At 36.8% G+C, this 21,681-nt stretch overlaps 1 protein-coding gene across 4 annotated transcripts in view; it reads right to left on the reverse strand.

Annotated features, from left to right (window-relative positions):
• Positions 1–451: 451 nt before the first annotated feature.
• LOC149807300 (uncharacterized) overlaps positions 452–21,681 on the reverse strand; it is a 29,497-nt gene continuing 8,267 nt past the window's right edge. The window contains exons 1-2 of one of the 4 annotated variants that reach the window (XM_089964970.1): positions 18,748–18,960; positions 452–5,157 (exon numbers count right to left, since the gene is read on the reverse strand). In XM_089964970.1, coding sequence (XP_089821096.1) covers positions 3,468–4,925 — 1,458 coding nt within the window. In that variant the 5' untranslated portion in view covers positions 4,926–5,157; positions 18,748–18,960 and the 3' untranslated portion in view covers positions 452–3,467. Of the gene's footprint in view, positions 5,158–10,287; positions 10,515–18,747; positions 18,961–21,681 lie in introns of those variants that run through there. The other 3 variants (XM_089964979.1, XM_089964988.1, XM_089964994.1) reach the window with 3 other exon arrangements.

A 21,681-nucleotide genomic window follows, 5' to 3' on the forward strand; every position in this document is an offset into this window, starting at 1 on the left:
TATTGTTGTTATAGGGTTTAACAGCACAAGATAGGCTATATATGACGGCCAGTATTAATGGTGGAGGAAGAACCTGGGAAGACCCCGAAAAGAACCACGGACCCACGATAAGCTACCGGCAAGCTTCCCACATATCCACATTGGCCGAGCCCGAGACTCGAACCCACGCAGACAGAGGTGAGATGGCAGTGATCCGTGACGGAGAGCGCTTTAGACCATTCGGCCACTCGGGGCAACCTCCAGCTTGGTGGTAGAAGATGAAAAATACTGACAATATAGCCACCAATAAATGAACGGAAGCACGAATTCATGTATCTATGGATACATGAACGGAGATAGCGATCCTAAAAAATTTCTGCAAGCATGAAGTAGCCATGGAAGATTTCCTTGTAGCCACTTGATTCCTTAACATTAATGTCTTGTTTACATAATTTTCAACTAAAGAGACAAATTATTTTTATAAGACTTTATTAAATAACCCATACTCCAATGCTATCTATATGTATAATCTTATTGTTAAATTTTCTTTTCCTTTGACACCAGAATTATAATAGTGTAAAAGTCAGCTGTCAGATGAAATCCATCATGGCTGTGTAGTGATATTATGACACCGTTCACTTTAAAAGCTTCTACTTTGTCAGGTTAAATTATCTAATGACTAGGGGATCATATGAATGATAAAACAACGATTTATCTTAAATAAAAACCCATGTGGGAAACTGAAATTAAGGTATATGGACATGAGCAACAAGAAAAAACATTATCCTGTCCATTTATCAAAGCTTGATGAAATGATAAGCGGATATTGATTTTAGACCACACAGTGTGATATTACTGATAACAAGCTCTAAATTTAAAAAACTCGAGCAACGGTGGTCACGCTATCATTGAATTTCAACATGTGTCTTTACATGAGATATTATTTCAAATGTAAGCAAACTTTAATTGTTAAAATAAATATTAGGACCCGGCTTGACCCAAGTACGTAATGGAAGGTAGTTAAGCAGTGCAATCAGCGGCACAGCCTTGAAGCACCATCTTAGATTTGCCTATCTGAAGCTTTTCCAGGGGCGGAATTGGGGATGGGGAGGAGGGCATGAGCGCGTGCAATGCACAATACAGGTAGAAATCATCATGTCCAAAACGGTAAAGTGAGTCTGTGATAATGCAAGCGAATGTGGGACCATGCAACATGATTCATCTGAAGTGACGAAACAGAAGACCAAAAAGAAGTTGCACAATCGACCTTAGTATTCATCCTACATTGAATACATATCAGTGTTCTAAATGTGTAAAAGTCGGGGTGATTAGGGTAATTTTCATCTTAGTTTTCTTTCCTCTTTTGCCTGATTTTGACATTCAGTTTTGACTGATCTTGACATTCTTTAATGTCTTGACTTGGCATTCATTTTTACATGGTCTTGGCTTTCTTTTTTGACTGGTCTTCTCATTCATTTTGACTGGTTTTGGCATTCAGTTTTGACTGGTCTTGGCACTCAGTTGTTATGCTCATACTTTATCCATCATTTCTTACCATATTCCTATTTATGAATTGCTTTAAAAACACATTTTGCGATTCAGAACATAGCAATTATTGAAAATATTACAGACGTCCAAATTAACAGACAGGCAGGATTGCATTTTTAAGTTTTGATTGAACGTATAGACCTGTAGGAATAAAAAAGATCAGGAAAATCAAATCTCAAACGTGTAAGATGTGCCAGGTGTTTGGAGTTTGGATCAAATATAACAACTTATAGCGTCTGGTGAGGTCAAATATTTAAAAAATTAAAATACTTAAAACATACGTATAATAGTTTTCTTATCATAAAGAAAACAGCAGAAATACGTTGGAAAGTACATGCAAGATGAATCAATGGTCCCTAACCAGATAGAAATTCGGCATTTAGAATTTCTACATTTACTGAACGGAGCCCAAATAAATATGAATTGAAATTTAAAAATGACAAAAAACCCAATTTAGTAATATTATAAAAAAAGAAAATGTAACAAACACAAAAGGAAAACTACTTCATACAACATTTAAACGAACCCAATAGTTTTGTAAGATGGGGGAGTGGCAGGTACTGGTACGAATGGGAAACCTAGGTCGGGAGTTATGATAACATAAAACATTTACTACCGTTTATACACATATTAAAACATATGGCAATATAAAACACAATTTTGACAAAACAATAAAACAATTGCCATAAAACAAAATATTGCTTATTTGTCATAATTTCTTATCGCAGTAATTTAAAATATGTACATTTTCTGCCAAAAATTGGAATCTAAATGCATGTAAATAGACAGTAGAGTAACATAAATCTAAACTTAAATGCAAATGTAAAATAAAATGCATCATAAATTGGATTTAATTAAAGATTGTTACGGGTAAAAGCTAAGCATGTTATTTAATCCCATTGAATCTCAGTGAGACTTTGTCACAAAATTCTAAAATTCTAGATTACATTAAATAGCCTCCAAAACAACATAATGTAGAAATTTTCATTGTAAGAAAGAGGGGCCGCATTGTTAACCTTTCTTGAACCTTTTCAGCGCTTAATATACATCTATATTTCTTTAGTTTTCCCTCTCCTTTTGATTGACTGATTTATTTTAAAGATGTGAAATGTACGCATAAACATATTCTGTCTGAAGATTCAGTGTTTTGTATTGCTCTTGTATCTGCAATAAAAGGGGAAACACTTTGTGTTGCTCGCTAAAGAAATAAACAGCTATTTTTGAATCCAGCTTGATATCTTCCAACCTATTAAGTACTTCTTGCTTGGAATTACGCGTACTTGATAACAGTAATAATTTGTGAATGTGAAATAGAAATGCTTAATGTTTATGGAATTATATAAACACTTGCTTTTCACTCTTATACAAGTAGCACAAAACAAGTACGGACATCATATCATGGCCTTGATGCTTCTCATATAATTACTAACCAAACTGAAAAATGTTTCAAGAAGCAAAGCCACCTTTTAAGGTAGTAGCCGATTAAGAGGAAGATTTCAGGAGGTTCATTTTGTTTTGCTGACGGTTAATTTAAGCCAGGTAGAAAAGTAAAATTAAGTTTTTGGTAATAAAAGCACGACCATTTCTTTAATCTGAAGAAACCAATCAATAAGCAGCATAAAAGAAGCGGATTTTTTAAAGAAGCAATATTAACCTTTTTCATGAAACATTGTTATTTGAAGTCATAAATGTGCTTGATGCTATAGCTGATTCGTAACATATCCCATACAGTTATTATCAATGTGCACAAATATACTTTCATCTAACATTTCCAGATTGTACGATGCATCTTTTGCCAAACATAAAGTTCCGTTTTAATTAAATGAAAATCACAAAAGAATATAACCAACACTGGTTTCCATATTCCATTTTGCTCATCATGTATTTTCCATTTCTATCCGTCATGTTCATGGGGGAGGTTCACCCCGCGTGTTTGGTAGCTACTGAACATTCACAGAAGGTAAGTTCTTGCAGTTTGTATTCCTGCTAACACGTCCTCCGGAACTGGAATCATCTGACCCTTTTCCGCTAACTTTGTCAGCGGACGGCTTTAGAGAAACCTGCTTCTCATCCGGTAGTTGACGTTTTCTGGATTCGGTACTGTTGATGGATTCACTGCTTGACCCTAGAGAACCGTCCATGGATGACAGTTGCTTACCATGTCCTATATTAACTGGTCCCTTTTTTGACGGTTTCTGTTTATCCAACGATTTGCTTTTCTGAGAAATAAGGTCTTTTGTTCCCTGCCTCAACAGCAGACTTTTCCTTCCCCTTTTCGCCCCGTTTTCATCGAGTCCCTCTTCAGATATAGACGGGGTTGTTGGGGGTTTGTCTAGGCTTGGTAAATCATTTTCAGTTATTGGTTTTGCTGGATCTCTATATGACAACGTACACTGATATTGCTTATGGATAAAAAGCTTCTTTAACTCCGTTCTCCAACTAAAGTGCTCCTCGTAGTCATTACTTCCCTCTACTTCACTTCGTCTCACGAATGCGGACTGGGCTCTTCTTGACACCATCACTTTGCCATTTTCAGTAGGTGGCGGTATTGGGGTGTGCTGTGCAAGATATTCGGGGTTATTGCGTAGATCCGACAAACTAGCACAAAAGATTAGATTTTGGGGGTTCTTCTCGTTCGGAGGTATTTCTCGGTTTGTGTCTCCTCTCTGATAAGTATGTGCATCGTAGCTATAAATGGTAGGAGATCGCACAGAGGAGAAAAATAAATCACTGACAGAACTGTGCCGGGAGCTTCGTTTGGAAAGCAGCGATGACCTGGGTCTGCTAAAGGTTCTGGGAGAGGTCACTGAATCAAAGGTAAGTTCTTGTGACATTTTCAGATGTAACGGTAGCTCCAGCTGTCTGCTTTCTTCGGGGTTTTCCAAAATTTTTATAATTTGCTTTTTGCCTGTTCTATACGCTTCATTAAGTGGAGTTTCGCCATCTCTGTTAACAACATCGATCGGCATGCGGTACTTCAAAAGCGAATGTGTAAGGAGACGAACGAGAACAGTGTTGCCGGACCTAACTGCATAGTGAAGGGCAGTATTACCTTCCTTGTCCTGCTGGTTTAGATTAAAGTCTATGGCACTTAAAAACACTCTTGCTAATTCGTCACGTTCATATATACACGTGTAGTGAAACGCATTTAACGCATATTTATCTCTGCTGTCCACTTTTGCGCCATGCTCAATCAACAGCCGGGCTATTCCAACTCCCCACGCTTCCGGTTCTATGAAAGGGCAAAGCAAAAGCGGCGTTCTTTTTTCTGCATCCCTTACGTCTATTTCCAAACCCAGATCAACTAGGAAGCGAATTTGCTGGAAATAACCTCTCTTAATAACATCGATGAGATTGAGGGGCCCAGTTGGCTTTTTACTAAATGGCCTTTGTCGCATTTTTTTTATTTTTATCTTCTATTAATTAAAAAAATAAATGTATGTTTGCAAATATCAAAATTTGTTTGCTGTTTCAAATAACGGTTAGCTAATTAATTTATCTTTCCAGTTACAAATTGTGTGATTCATCATTCGTAATTACGCAACCAGTGAAATATGCCTAGACATCCATGTAGACCAGAGGATTTAGTCGAAAGTACATGGTCACTGCAATCCAGTTGGCTTTATCCACCTGAAAAAGGAAAAATAGAATACAGCGTAATTAGGTCAAATGCACAGTTTAAATGGTACTTAATGTAAGTTATCTGTCTTTACGTCTCCGTTTATAGAGTTGATAGATTTGAGTGATGATTTGATTAATTATGTGGAATCTGTATTATGACGATGTTTATTAACCCAAGAAATGAGCAAGGTGGTTCAAGTCATCATTACAGTGGACCGTATTTACAAGAATTTATGGCAGCATTGGTTTCTTCGTAAATTGGTCTCTTTTTCTTTTTATATTGTCCCCTTGGGATATTCTCACCTCTTTGATAATTTGATATAGTGAATATTTCTGTGTATTCGGTATTTGTCGTCAGGGCCGGCGCCAGACCCAGCCAGACTATCTGGCGCCCTAAGCAAGGTCAGATTCTGTCGCCCCCCCCCCCCCCCCCCGAAAATATAAATTTCAACATTTATAAACAATTGAAAAAAATTAAAAATGCGCCCCCTGAAATCAGCGCCCTAGGCGGCTGCCTAGTTTGCCTATATAGTAGCGCCGGCCCTGTTTGTCGTATGTTGTCTGGTACGTGACGTTAAAATACCGATAACAGCTTTGAACTGCATATTGATGAATCCTACCATGTGAAGTAATACAATATATGTGTGAAATCACTTGCCCCGTTTCTCATCAATATTAATCAACCTAATTAACCTTTCTTTGCGTGTAAAGTTTTCCACTAAAGACTGACGCAGCTTCACCTTTCATGTTGACTGAGTGAGCCAATCAAGTTTTCTCTTCCAAACTCAGATTACTGAGTGAGCGAATCAAATTTTCTCTTCCAAACACCGTCACTTATCGATCAGGTAGGGCCACTTTCGTTCATGTTCAATAATTCGAAGAAGACGTATTTTTCTTTATGCATGCATATTTATGAGAAATAAGGAAATCTTATCGTTGAAAGGCTGGGATGAAAAGAGAACGTATCGACGATGGTTTTTGTTGCTATGGGGTTTGACGCCAATTTTCAGCATAAGATAGGCTATACATTGCGGCTAGTCCTACAATGTAAGACCTCGTCCTTGATATTTATGCTTTGGGCGTCGATCACTAAAACATAAATAACATGTGATACGTCTTACATTTTAGGACTACATTGCGGCTAGTTTAACTAGTGGAGGAAGAACCCAGCAAAAGCCCGGGAAGTAACACCGACCCATGGGAAGCTACTGGCAAGCTTTCTCACGTACCCATATTGGCCGAGCCCGAAACCCACGCAGACAGAGGTGAGATGGTACAGATCAGTAACGGTAAGCGCTTTAGGCCACGCGGCATGAAATGTGAATCTCGTGAGAGTATTGTCATTTGACTGATTACAGGAAAATTATATGTGGTGCTGGGATGTTTTATAACCATTCAGTGATAGCATCTGCTGTTTTACGGTCATTAGAAATGAACGAGAAACAACGACCTCAAGCCCATCTTCGCTAGCCAAGGTTCCGATAATCATATCTACACATTGGCGAATCCAATAGCTATATTGGTGCTTTGTCCTAGCGATATCTATTGGATTTCATATGTTGTCTTCCTTAGTATGTTATACCAACTAACTAATAGCTTTGTGCATTGTACATAGGCCAAAAATGGTGGAGGCAATTGACCGAATAAGGATACCTTGTAAGTTTAACGTCAAAAGTATGAATATGTACCAGAGGGAACCCATTACAGGTGTATTTGAGTGAAATGTATTTGTGCAAACACTGATCGGCAGTTGCAAAATGTTTGTTTATCGGTCGATTCAAGTTTTGTGCTCCCCTTGACTCGATCACGTAGGAACAGTGTTAAAATTTGAACAACTTAATTTTGATTGGATGCGGTGGCTTGTCGCTGCATCCAATGAAATGCACAGAGTTGAGGCACAGAAATGTCTGTTTGATACGCCAAGGTGTAGTTAGGGTTATCGGAGCCTTGTTTAGCGAAGATTCCTCAAGCCAGACTCGCACACTTTGTTTGACATGTATTTTCTTTTTCTCCTGCTCGGTTTTGATGCGAACTCAAGCCTTATATGGGATTTCCTCTCCACACCAATCGCAGCTCTTTTGATGCCTCTGGCTTAGCACAGGGATGTGCGTGTGAGTGTTTTTTTTATTATTTATTTTTAAGGTAGTTTTAACAATTGTTCAGTCAGATCACTACGATGTCTGCAGTGTGACAGTTTAGCATTTAGCAGACATTTACTTGATATCCCACGCAGTCACATTATCTCGACACCAGGCATACCAGTCCTAATACTAACCTCTTAATGATGGGCGCCAAGCGAGGCAGCTAATAGTACAACTTTGTTTTTATGACTCGGTCCGGGTTCGAACTCGTGACCTGCCGCATCCGAGTTGGACTCTCTAACCAGCACATCATTATATGTTATTAGTACACTATATACAATGAGACATTGCGTATAAAGACAAGTCAAAGATCTTGTTTTCATTTCTTTTTTATTTTGACGTGGTGTGTACGGGGCGGGAGAGAGAGAGAGAGAGAGAGAGAGAGAGAGAGAGAGAGAGAGAATGTGAATGGAATGGGGGAAGGAAGGTGGATGCTACTAATTCCAACAATTCCAACATAATTTAATTAATATACGTAGCTATATTTCATGCATAGAACAAATGCCGCAGAATAACTGATTTGGTTTTAGACGCTTTGGTACCCAGTAAGAGTGTGTGGTGTTTGGATTTTACAGGTAGCTTTAAGAATTTGAGTCGTATATCTACGATGTCTGCAGTGTGGCAGTTTATAGTAATGCTTAGCACTGAGGCATCGTGCCGTAGACACGTGGCATCATGTCCAATCTTTGTCACATTAATCCTGACAATAGGCCAAGCAGTCCTAACACTGTCATGTGAGGCAGCTGCTAGTACCATTTTTATGTCTTTAGTATGACTCGGCCGGAGTTCGAACCAGCGACCGTTGCATCCAGTGCGGACGCTCTAACCGCTTAGGACACCGGAGCCGTCGGTACCCTGTTAAAAGCATTAGTTTTAAATGAATGTTTGAAAAATTACTCAAAAAAGAATGACATAATTACCCTAACAGTAATAATTGCTGCTGTTACGCTGATGTTTAACTCGAAGTGAAGTAGCCAATTCATTGTTACGTCAGAGTTATGAAGTCATTCATTAAAACAGGTTACTGAGTACTGTGTGTACTACAGTTCAGATTAGTGGCATAGGTATTCTATGAAATATTGAACGGAAAAGGTGTGTGTGTGTGTGTGTGTGTGTGTGTTGGGGGACATATATTTTTCAGAGGTAAGTAAAACAATTCACTGCAACGTACGTACGTACGTACGTATGTATGTATGTATGTATGTATGTATGTATGTTAGGAAGAAATATTTTTATCTCGATTCTTTTTAAATAAAGACAGCTAATTTCAAAAGATTCAGTGCAACTGGAAAGATGTAGAGATATCGGCAGGCATTAACGTGCCACACCAAACTGGGCCAGAATGGGCAAGAGTAGTTAGTTAGAGTCAGGTGTGTAACACTGGACAAGTAATTGGTCTCTCCCTCTGTATGAGAGAGAGAGAGAGAGAGAGAGAGAGAGAGTTGTTACTGACTTAACAATGAATTGGCTACTTCAGAGAGAGAGAGAGAGTGAGAAAGAGAGAAAGAGAGAGAGAGAGAGTTGTTACTGACTTAACAATGAATTGGCTACTTCAGTGAGAGAGAGAGAGAGAGAGTGAATGAGTGAGAGAGAGGGTGAAGGAGGGAGGGAGAAAGAGACGATCCATTGTTACATATTTGACTTATGTTGCCAGCCAGTCTTGCCCCATTCTGATTAGCACGTTATGTTTTCCAACGCATTGACATAAGACAAAATTAAAACAGACTAAGATCTTGGAGAGTCGTTATACTTACTGGACACAGTAAAATAATGCTTGCTGACATCTCACAAGCTGAAATCATGTCAAATCTAAATTCATTAAGCAATGCATACTAATGCATTTTAAAATTAAATAGGTGAAGTTTTTGTGCGAGTGAAAAATTAAAGGCTGCTTGTAAGTATAAAACGTCCTCAAACATACATAATTACGTAACCATTCCGGTGGCCTAAGTGGTTAGAGCGTCCGCCTCGAATGCAGGAGGCCGCGGGCTCGAACTCCTGCCAGATATTTTGAAGAATGGTACTAGCAGCTACCTCGCTTGGCGCTCAGCATTAAGAGGTTAGTGTTAGGAACGGGCGACCTTTGGTCAGGATAATGTGACAAGGATTGGACATGATGCCACATATCTGCGGCATGATGCCCCATTGCTAGACACTACTATAAACTGCCACACCGCAGACATGGTAGCAATATGACTCAAAATGTTAAAGCTACGTTAAAATTCCAAATCTCTCTCTGTCTCACACACACACACAATTATGAAATGAAATAACAAATCACAGTTCTAAACCCATTTTAGAATTTTTGATTGTGCCAAGTGGTTATCGGTAAGTTGTGACCTTTCTTTAGACTTCATTACTTTACAAATTATTACTGAGAGAGAGAGAGAGAGTAGTTCTTCACGTTATGCAAAAAATTATAATTAAACAGAACGTTTCCCATTCAATGTTGACTACATTAATTTTTTTTAAAAACGGGGTGGGTGGGTGGCGCAAAAGAAAATAATTACGATACTAATATAAATATTCATTGATCCTCCACTAAAGCATATATCTCGAATTTAGTATTAAAAAAAAGCTTTCTTCGAAAGAGTCAGAATTTATTCATTGATCCTCCACTAAAGCATATATCTCGAATTTAGTATTAAAAAAAAGCTTTCTTCGAAAGAGTCAGAATTTATTCATTGATCCTCCACTAAAGCATATATCTCGAATTTAGTATTAAAAAAAAGCTTTCTTCGAAAGAGTCAGAATTAAATACCAAACTAAGGTCAATCTTTTTTGCTTTATGTGTTTTATATCAACAAAGGCATTCGAGTATACTACACTTACACTTATATTTTATACCGGTCCATAAATAGAAATGGAATAAAGAAGGCTGCTGTCGAGGCAAACAAACTATTTAAAACAATTATTTAGTCAGTTAGTAGAAAATATACTTTATTGTATGAAACCTTTGACTATTTTTGGATAATATTTATGGTTACTATCTACGCACCTAGTTGGTCGGCTTGTTTGATCATTTAAGAATATTCACCTGTGCTGTATTAGCATCACGTGTCACTTCTACCCACACTGTTTCCCACCGTGTTATATAATCCTCAATCTGAAATATGATTGAATAGTCGTCTTTGCTGCACACATAGATCCGTACAAATGAAGATATTTGCTCGTGTCGCTTAAGCCATATGTTCCGATTTGAACACCTCGTTTGAAATATATCACTAGTACTGAATAAGATCTACGTGTTGGCCTTCCAAGTAAACAAACAAACTTCCGTAGTCAGGTTGTGACGGGATAAATTGGTTTTACCTACAGCTATTGAATCCACCTCGTTTATTTGCTTTCTGACTTGCATAAAACGGCAATACATAGGTATCGGTTTCCATCTTAAATGAAAGTTGATCGAAATTCAACTTTATTTTATTGAAGATCTTGGCCTTAGGACTTAGTTCTCATTTGTAACTTTAGAACATTTTAGATCAGTTTAATCAAGTCATCAAATGTTAATAATTTCATTTTTTTTCTATAGTAAATTTATCTGCAGGATTCCTACACGTATATCTTTGTTATTGTGCGAAGACTGTATAGAGATGGTCTCAGTTTTCATCCCTTTTGAGAATCTTTATATCACTTGTCAATTGAAGACTTGTTAATTGACTAATGCCATATAAGTAATACTCTGTAAATATATTATTATTATTATTATTATTATTATTATTATTATTATTATTATTGTTGTTGTTGTTGTTGTTGATGTTGTTGTTGTAGTAGTGTTGTCTTGTACGAATATAAAAACAGACGTGCATTTCAAAAGTATACACCTCGCATGCTAAATTACTATATACAGATGATGGATATAATAACAAGATTAGAAGACCTGGTGTTAAAAACGTCTCGGACGAGTTCCAAACGAAGCAAGAGCATTGTATTTCTCCACGTTTTCACATAGCTGGGTCCTTAGGACGAATTTGGATTAGGGCCAGCCAGTTCGGCGACTGGAGATAATTATCTAGATAAAGAGCGGCAGTCAATAATCTGCGTGGTATAATATTCAATCATGAGAGCGATTAGATGGGGATGGGACTCTTGTGTGTGTGTGTGTGTGTGTGTGTGTGTATGTGTGTGTGTGTGTGTGTGTGTGTGTGTGTGTGCGTGCGTACGTGCCTCTGTGTGTGTGTGTGTGTGTGATTTTGAATTCTTAACGAAGCTTCAACAATTTTTCAGTCATATGCCTTCGATGTCTACAGTGTGTCAGTTGATAGTGATATCTAGCACTGGGGCATCATGCCGCAGACATGTAGCATGATGTCCCACCCAGCCAACCTGACACCAGACCGACCAGTCCTAACACTAACATCATATGCTGAGAGGCAAGCAAGGCACTGCTAGTACCAGATTTATAAGTCTTTGGTATGACTCGGCCAGAGTTCGAATCCGCGCATCCGAGGCGGACGCTCTAAGCATTAGGCCACCTGTGCGGTGGCTGGGAGTTTCAAACCAGAATATTTCTTTTCCGTTTATCTTAAGAGAATTAATTTTGTTCAACTCTTATAATGGATACAAATATTTCTTCTTTTGTAAAAATCAGAGCAAGAATATATGCTTCAAGTTTGTTTGGGTTTTTGTTGTGGTTCTTTTTTTTTGGGGGGGGGCCGGAAATGTGTTTGCCCTAAAATCCAAGGCCCAGACCTTCGAAATAAATTAAAGCGGTATCTAATGAAAGCAAAATGGCTGCAGCGTAGCCTTTTGTCAGTAACAAAGTGATATGCTGACTGCCTATTGAACAGCACCCCGTCCGTCAGCGTCACTCTGGTGCTAACAAGCAAGCATAAACACCGAGGCAGTGGTAGAGAGGAATAAGGCAGGACTCAAGGCCCCCAATCTGGTATTCTCCAGCTAACCTCACTGACCTTAGGTAGGTCATCAGTTACGAATGTTAAATGGGTCAATCTTTAGTGGATCTATCCATTTGCCGTTATCTGTCTCTGTAATGGAAAGTGGGTGAATCCTAACACCAAGGCCAGATTAACCCCTTATACCAAATTACTGTATTACCATATGATTCATAACACTAATAAATAATACCAAATTCCATTGCACTTTGTCGCCTTTGATTCCTCAAATTTAAGAAGGGTTTTGAAATTATAATGGACAAAACTATTTGATTTCTAAGCCAAAGGAGAATCGTACTGACGCAGATGGATTGTGTTTGCACGTGTCAACTGAATGTGCCATATATATATATATATATATATATATATATATATATATATATATATATATATATATATATATATATATATATATATATATATATATATATATATATATATATATATATATATATATATATATATATATATGGCACATTCATATATATTCTTATGTAAGTTTGATCTAACTTATATTTGATTTAATTTAATTGTTTGTTTTCATTACATGTCAATGTCTTGTAAATTTGTTTACTAGGAATTTGATACTTTCCAGAAAATTCAGTTGGACCTGAATCTTTTCATAAATGCCTAATAATAGAAACACTGTTTCTATTTTTGACTTAGTTTCCAACCTTGATTCAGAAATCACTGAGACAAGTAAACAACGTTCTATTTTTATTTTATTCTCGAGTAAAATGATTGGTTTTTATCAAGGTCATACTGGGAGTACGTGATTGTAGATTGTAAAGAGCCCTATTTTGCAATTCTGGGTTTTTCGAAATTGCGCAGTAGTTAAATTTATTAGTGATGTTTAAAGAGATATTTCTCAGTTTGGGCTTAAAACACTTAATGTCAAGGTGTTCGTTTGTTTGTGACCAGTTTGGAGTTATATTTTAATTTTTATACAGATTATTTGGATTATGTAAGATTAATTCTTTTTCCTGGAAAGATTTGAGTGCTCATGCAGAATTGTTGGACAAAGACATTTATTTAAATTTTATTAGGAAATTCAAATACCGGACTATTATTGTTTGTGAATCAGCGAAGAACTGTAGACACTTCAACACCATACTGACTACAGTATACGTCATCGCCTTCCATTTTGGATTTTTCGTCGGGACTCGAACTTGAATTCATTAGAACATTTCATTACTGGACTTCTAAAATTAAATTCATGGATTATTCTTGGATTAGTTTTGGATTTGATTCTTAAAACCGTAAGTTCTTTTCTTTTTTACAGTGCTTTTCCATGAAAATCAATTATTTGTTATATTTTTCAAAGCTTGTTGTTTTCACTCTTTCGTTTGTTACTGTTTATTAGATTTTTAACACGCAACATAGGAATGTATGTATCAAATCGAACGGAAAGTGCTGTCCCTGTGTTCTACAGGAGATTGCTTCATAATACTAACATATTTTTTATAAATACGAATAAATGGAATTATCACACAGGTTAGATAATTTTAATTCGTACTCTACGGAGATTTGAGCACGGGGACCGCGGGTAAACCGTACCCATCGCTTTGTATGTAAGCACCAACCCCTATATCATCTCGATCATGTACACATCACCAAAAAACAAAAAAGGATGTTACACAGTCCGTGCAGTCCTTTGGGATATGATGTTTATCTCAAGCCTGATGTCGTCTGGTAACCTTAAAAGATTTAAATGTGGTGGTAAGACTACGTTCTCAGGTGACAGGGGATAGTTTCGAACATTGGCCACTGTCAAATGTCTTAACTTAAGGCTGTAATGTGCCTTTTTCAGTTATTATTTAATAATTAAAGACATGGATATATTTGAGAATTTGGTGTTTCGGGCTTGTGTTGTTCTTGAAAATGATATGAGGTATGTATACCTCATATATTTAAGTAACATTATGAAGATAATGAAATACCGCTAGTCGGCAAGGAAGAAGAGCTTGGCACCCATTGCAATATACATGTGGGTTCAAGGCAAGTGGAATATCTTAAAGACAGCCTCGATGGCAACTCTTTTGAATACATCAAGCTGTTTAGTACTTAATGGTTTTCATAATTATCATCCAGGGAATGGGCTTGCGTTTGTACTGAAGGCATCGCTTGCTTTCAAAAATGATTTTCGGACGTGAAAGATGCAGGTATAACTGTTGAGTTCTTTTGATAAGAACTGACATTGATTTGTCAGGTTATGGGAATAATATTCTTACGCTTTGTTTTATTAAAGCTATCTTGACCTCACTTGTGTATATATACCACACTTATATATAGATATAAGAGGCAGGTAGATGAGACATTAAATTTGTGAATAAAAACTGTCCCTTGCACTCTCAGTTGCTTCCAAATTATGACCCAAAGACAACACCCTACTCCTTTCCAACCTCCACAACTTCATTTACTTGTCCTTGCCTTGTTACGTTACCGAGTACGGTGCCACTCAAAACAGAAACGGTCATTGTTGAACGGCCAACAGTGTTTAGAAGGACTTCGAGCAGAACATAACGCTCTTTAAGGCCTTATAACATTCTAAAATGCCTAATCTTACAGTAGTGCAAGGAATTAAAAAGGTCTGGGTTCTGGTAGCGCATACATGCATTCGGGATGAAACTTAAAGATAGCGGGTAAAAATTGGATCATATAGGTTTTTTTTTTCTCCAAGTTCAAGTTCTCAGGTTGATAGTTTTATCTCCAACAGATTGCCGTGTCTAAATCTTTAGATAACTATGTCCGTCTCCAAAATATCAAATTACAGGTAACAAACATTTTTTCAATACAAATACCTCAGGTGGGAAAATCAACACTGAAATACCTTTAGAATTATAATGGAAACGAACTATTTCTTACGTGTCACTCAGGTCTGTAATTACGTCAAGTGCAATATATTTATGTATATATATTTATTACAAAAGATTCCGCTTTCTGTGGAAACTTTTACCTACTTTCAAGTGAAGTTAGGATTCTCAAATTCAATGGAATAGTATTCGCAGGTCGTTAATTGTATTTTAATAACATGAAAACCTGTCATTTGACATTGCAATGTTCAATATTGACCTATTCTTCAGTTGTCGATCATGTGAAATTAATATCGATCGAATAACTCGGGCTTTAGAGAGAGTTGCAACGATATAGCGATACTTTCGGGAAAATATTTGTACGCGATAACATGATGCCGTATATAGTATATCCCCCTCCTCCCACACAAAGTGAGATATGAAAACCATACAGTACAATCAGTACTACCCCAAATAATATGAATAATCATATACCATAATAAGTATCAAAGTCATAAAAGTCAGAGAATCAACGGTAATATTTTTAAGAGAAGCAGTAGAAAGTATATAGTATAATTTTTTGCATGTCGTTGGAAAGGGGCTTGTGGGCAAGATGTTATAATCTGAGCCAATAGAGTAAAAATCACTAAACCGGGTGTAACATGGATAAATTTGAATCACGGTAGACATAACCATGGAGAATTGTCATTCTTTTTAATAGGCAGTTTTGTTTATTTTGTTCAAGAGAGACGCCCAGATTATCTTTTTGTCTTTTGAAAGAATGAAGAGGAACGAAAACAAATCCGAACACCATTCAGTTAAAACAGTTACATTAATCCATAGACACGCTTTTCGTCTTCATCGTTCGGTGATGTTGTGTCTGTTATGGGGGGGGGGGGAGGGTATTGTCTGACGCCACAACATTTAAATTCAAATGTTTGAAAAATTTGTTAATCTTTTCTTTTGGACGCAGTGATCAGAGCGTCCGCCTAAGATGCGGGAGGTCGTGGGTTCGACTCCCAGCCGAGTCATACCAAAGACTTATAAAAATGGTACTAACAGCTGCCTCGCTTGGCGCTCAGCATTAGGGGGTTAGTGTTAAGACTGGTCGGCCTGGTGTCAGGATAATGTGACTAGGTAGGACATCATGCTACATGTATGCGGCATAAAGTCCCAGTGTTAGACATCACTATAAACTGCCACACTGCAGATATCGTAGCGATATGACTGATTGTTATTGTTGTTGTTGTTGTAGGGTTTAACGCCATTTTTCACCCCAAGATAGGCTATACAAGGCGGTCAGTATTAGTGGTGGAGGAAGAACCTGGGAAAACCCCGGAAAGAACCACCGACCCACGAGAAGCTACTGGCAAGCTTTCTCACATACCCAGCGATATGACTGAAAAATTGTTAAAGCTACGTTAAAAATCCAAATCACACACACTTTTGAACGCAGTATTTATGATCAGCAAAACGTTGATCAAAGCGACGGCTATTTCGGATGGTCCTCGAGAAATATGGATACTCTCCCCTCCAACCCTCACCCCGCCCCCCCCCCCCAAAAAAAAACAAACAAAAGACTGAGTTTATCTGAAAACTGAAATTGATTTTTTAAAAGCAAAACAATAAAAAATCCACCCAGACAGTAGCTTCTGTTTGGTTGCTTCATTTTGGGAACAGCGTAAAATCACGTTGAATATTAGTCATGTAATATGAAACTTCAAATCCGAAATATTTACGCGATATCCTTTTTTTTTCTTTCTTCTGAACACTGATATAACATATGTCAACGGATGTAAGATATTATGGTTTATGTCTGTGTAAATGATGTTACGGTAGAGATTACAAGATGCCTTAATTGTGGAAGAGAAAGGGATATCACGTTTACGTTGAGTGCTCGTGAAGCGCTTCAAAGGCCAGAAAATATGCTTTCGAGTTCAAGTTTTGTCACTATAACAATATAACAATTACACAGATGGCATGGTTTGTTAGTAAAAAGAAAGAACGAAAGCAAAGTAATTACATGAAATTGTCCCGTCCATGGAATGGAATGGAAGAAATAGATATAACCCAGATGAAATTAGCCAATTACCCACATCTTTGCTATATAAACTAAAGTACTAGTATACCTTGACACATTTTAATATCGTAACTTTTCGTTGATATTACATGCAAGATAGTTCTAAATGGTACCGTGATCAAGGTGTACGTAAAATGTTAGTCCGTAAAACGGACACTATCATTTTGCTTGTCACTTTCAAACATAAAAACACATTGTCCTGTGATTTTTAAAAATTGTCTTTGTAACGTCAGTATGGAGGCCTAAAAGGGTCAAAGCTAAAACTATAAATTAAGCCCCCCACCCCCGAAAGTTCATTATTTATCTCGAATTATCGATGGTATTTTGTCGCGAAATTCGTGTATATTACTCCTCATCTTTTCCTGGCGTTCATACTCACCATTTCGAGTGTTCATTATTATTTGTTTTATATGACCTTAGTAGGCTTCAGTACACCTGTGACTGACAGGAAATGTATAAATGTTTCAAGCGGCGACGGCTTTGGCGTCATCAACGTTAAGAGTATGTGTTCAAGTAAAAAGGACATGTGTCTCTTATCAGTTTCTGAATTAAGCCGACACCTAGGTATAATCCTGATTTTCCTGTCTCACCTGCTCAGACGAATAAAGACGACCGTAACAAGTGAGACAAAAGTTCCACAAAAGCTTGTTCGTATGAATTTTGCTTCGCCTGGAGGACTATAGATAGTAGCGATTCACTTGTTCAGTTATATCATGCTACAAACATAAAATTATAAAGAATCCGCCATTTATTTTCACCAAATATTGTTCATTCATATTTCCGAACAGTTAAAACCCAATGTCTATACTGAATGATATGTTACTGTATTAAGTGTACAATCCCCTTTCTTAAAAAAGATAGACAAAAGTTGCCAATAAGGCATTGAGTATATATGTTTATGGTGCATACACTTTGCACTGTGAAAGTTTTATTCCCTTCTTTATGGTGAGCTGACCCTAAAACAGGTGCAGGTAATATTAAAATTGTAACTTTACCTGTACAAGTAAAGAGGTGAATAAACACTAGGAGAAACTCGAGTACCGTCTATTTTGTCAATAGTGGCACAGTGGCTATACAAAAGCATTCAAATCATGGATTGAACTCACGAAAGGCAAATATTTGTCGATTTTAAGTGACAAATTACTGTAATAATTAACAGAACAACATTGATCTCACATTTAAAAACCTTGAAAAACATTTTAAAACTAGGTGAGAGAGAGAGAGAGAGAGTTTTTTTCTCTCCTCATCATTCAGTAATAACAACTCTATTTGTTTTTAAAATAATACACTTTGAATTGTAACAGAGCAGATGTAAATAACCTTATATTTTAAACACTTAGGAATACTTATGAAAAGTTTTTTTGTTTTTTTTATAAAAAAAAGAAACGGACTCTATTTGATTGTATGCCTAATATATAGACATAAGTTAGTAATTTGTCTTACCTAATATTTCACCTTGCCGGCAAAACAGGACCATGCCGTACTATCCTCATCTATCCCGTATTATTGACAACATGCCAACTTATATTTCCCAGATAATAGCTTAATGGGGGATATTATGTTAATAGAGATGATGGAGGGGGATTCGTTACGTTAATAGAGATGATAAGCGAGACCGGAGAGAGAGAGAGAGAGAGAGAGAGAGAGAGAGAGAGAGAGAGAGAGATCACCATTGAAGAAGATACACTTACCTGATGTGTGACGATTCGGCATATAATCTGAAGCATTTGAACGTATCAGTTTTGTCCTTCGATATCATCTCATTAAACAAGAACACTTATCCGTTACTTAGTGTACATCTCTACTGCTTGCATTACTACAGGTAACAGGAAATATTGTCCTAATCCCCTGTAGTTCATGGTGGATAGATATCACGGACAGGTAGACGGCAGGTGGATTTACAGCGAGACCTTACTACGGCACTGATGAGTGTTATAACCGGTAAATTTCTCTCAGTCAATACAACGGAGCAGAGGTCAAGTTTACATATATTTATAATACTCATTGCTGCTTTTTAATCTCTTTAAATATAAATGCATACACGATGTCGTTGCATCGCGTAGGCTGCACTAAAATATTTTTAAAACCCTGTATTAAAAACAAGATGTGGTAGTAGGAGACAAAAATCTGCCACAAATTTATACGCAAACGGCTGGAAAATAAGACGCTTACTTTATCTCTGTAAATATTTTGGGTACAGGTAAGTGCAGAAAACTGGGACATATTTTTGTTTGGGGAGGGGGGACCTCACCGCAGGTTTTATTGTAATGGCTTGTGATAAAAAAAAAAAAAAAAAAAAAAAAAACAACCCCAGAGAATGTTCCACCAATTCATCACAATATCCTCTTCGACAGTGTTAACAGTTCTGCAGTGACATCACTGGCAGTCAACCAATCAAATACCGCTACATGACTCATGCCAGTAGGTGATTGGCTCAGGGTTTTGTTTTTATTAAAAAATCGTTAAAAGCCCTTGACTTTTGGTAGCGAAGAAAATCTTCTAGCCTACTAAATTTGTTTTGAAACTAAATATTTATGCCAAATAACATGTTGAAATGTATTCCAATGATTTTCCAAAATTCATTTTAAGAAAATTCTACGATGACGAAATTAAAAAAGTGTAAGACAATAAGAAGGATAAGACGCGAGTAAACCAAACATTTTCACCTACCGGAAACGGCGTCACGCCTGTTGTAGCCCACATGTAACAATTATCAATTTTTAAATGTTTATCTGTTATGTGGTTTCTAAGTATCTGTAACTTAATCGTACATTACACACTCCCTTCTGTTTATAAATTTGTAGTGGGGAGATTCTTTCTTTATCGCTATATAAATGTGTAAAGGATGAAACACTATTCAATAATAAAAATATAGATCTAATGGTGGTGTGCGATCATAAGGCATCACTTTTCAGACGTTAGCGTGCATGAAGATTGATTTAATCACTAGGATTGGGTTGTGCCCAGAACTATTTACATTCTTATGCAATACCAGACAACGGTTATATTTACTTTCGCATGTATTATCAAACAATGCTTCGAGGAGATTTTTTTCTTTCCTTTGCTCTAATCATGCATTCTTTGTAAGATCTTAGGAATTCAAATGAGACTACAATCAGACCAGAAGACATTCATGTCGCCGGGAAATGTCAGTCAGCAATGCAAACACTAATGTTTAAAGAATTTGTAATGTTTATTATTACACAGCACTCAAACGATACCGGGAAATACCTAAAATAGGAATTATATTTTTGTTTGTGACTTAACATTGTCAATGCCGTTTAGATTGTTACAATTGAAATGAAGAGCTAAGCCATGGAAGTGGTTTTATATTGTGTATTTGCTGGTATATTTTCAAGTTCGGTGCAGTCCACCATAGGACCTATCTGTATAATTCCTTTTAAACATTTATTTAGCCATTTTGTACCATGCTGTTTAGTAAATTAAGTCTGCTGCTGTGTTCGTTTCTGCTTCATATGAATATTAGGGACAAGGCCTTGCTGACCAATCAAAATTAGGTTTACATTTGCTGCAAAAATGAAATATATACCCCTCTTACTTTTGACTAGTCAAAATTAAATTTATATTTGCTGCAACAACGAAATATATGCTCTTCTAACATTTTTGCACAATATATAGGAAGATAGAACAGGGAAAAATACAATTCGTAAGTTAACATGCAGATATACGAAGCATGAGGTGCAGAGTTCGTTCCCTGGTTTCAATAATTAGATGACGTGGTCGTACGTCTCAGGTCAGTGTTTTCTTCTCGATTTTCCGTTTTTTTCCTTATAAAGACAGCATGACGTTAACATCAATGCCGTTGTGAACGATGACATAACATGTGTGTGTACATGATTTTATCTAATATTTGTAATTTTCATCCATGGCTGTAAATTGTAGCGTTTATTTGTAGTTGAAAATGCGTATGTGCGTAGGCTCTGCTTTAAGATGTAAAAGAGCATAAAATTGCATAGTTTCTATAAAAAAAAGGTACTCACGTACGTTTCGAGAATTAACAATAAAAGGACTATTAGCAAATATGTTTACGGAATTCGACTTTACTCCCATTGGACAGACCGATCAGGTGGCATCTTAGAAGAATTAAGTTAAATCCTATTGGATCAGTTAGGTCACATGAATATGTATTTTGAAATATTAAATTAAGTAGTACGATCTGTCAGGTGGGGTATATTGCGACGTATATTCGTAATAAAGCAGTAAAGCTGTATATAAGGAGAGAACTGAGCAACATGATTAATTTTTGTTTTGAAGTCATTCTTATTTCTTGTGTTCCTGTTGTAACATCAAGTCTGCAGCGGTGTTTTATGTTGTACTTTTATATTATTTGAGAGGAAAACAATTTGTTTGGACTATTCAGTAGAAATAGAAGTGTTATTTTTGGGGGGGGGGGGCGTGGACTATAATATTATTCTGGAACTATTGTGAATTATTCAAAGGAGTTCTGGATAACGCCGTTTTGACAACGTCACGATTCTTGGCGGACCAGTACATTTCCGGTTCTGAAATTCATACGGAACTTTTCATTCTTTTGAATTTTGATATAACTTTTCTGGATTTTTTGGGATTCACTTCACAATACTGTAAGTTCCTCTCACCTTTTC

The sequence above is a fragment of the Sinohyriopsis cumingii genome, chromosome 1 (genome assembly GCF_028554795.1).
Source record: "Sinohyriopsis cumingii isolate HCF-2022 chromosome 1, ASM2855479v2, whole genome shotgun sequence".
NCBI classification, from domain to species: domain Eukaryota; kingdom Metazoa; phylum Mollusca; class Bivalvia; order Unionida; family Unionidae; genus Sinohyriopsis; species Sinohyriopsis cumingii.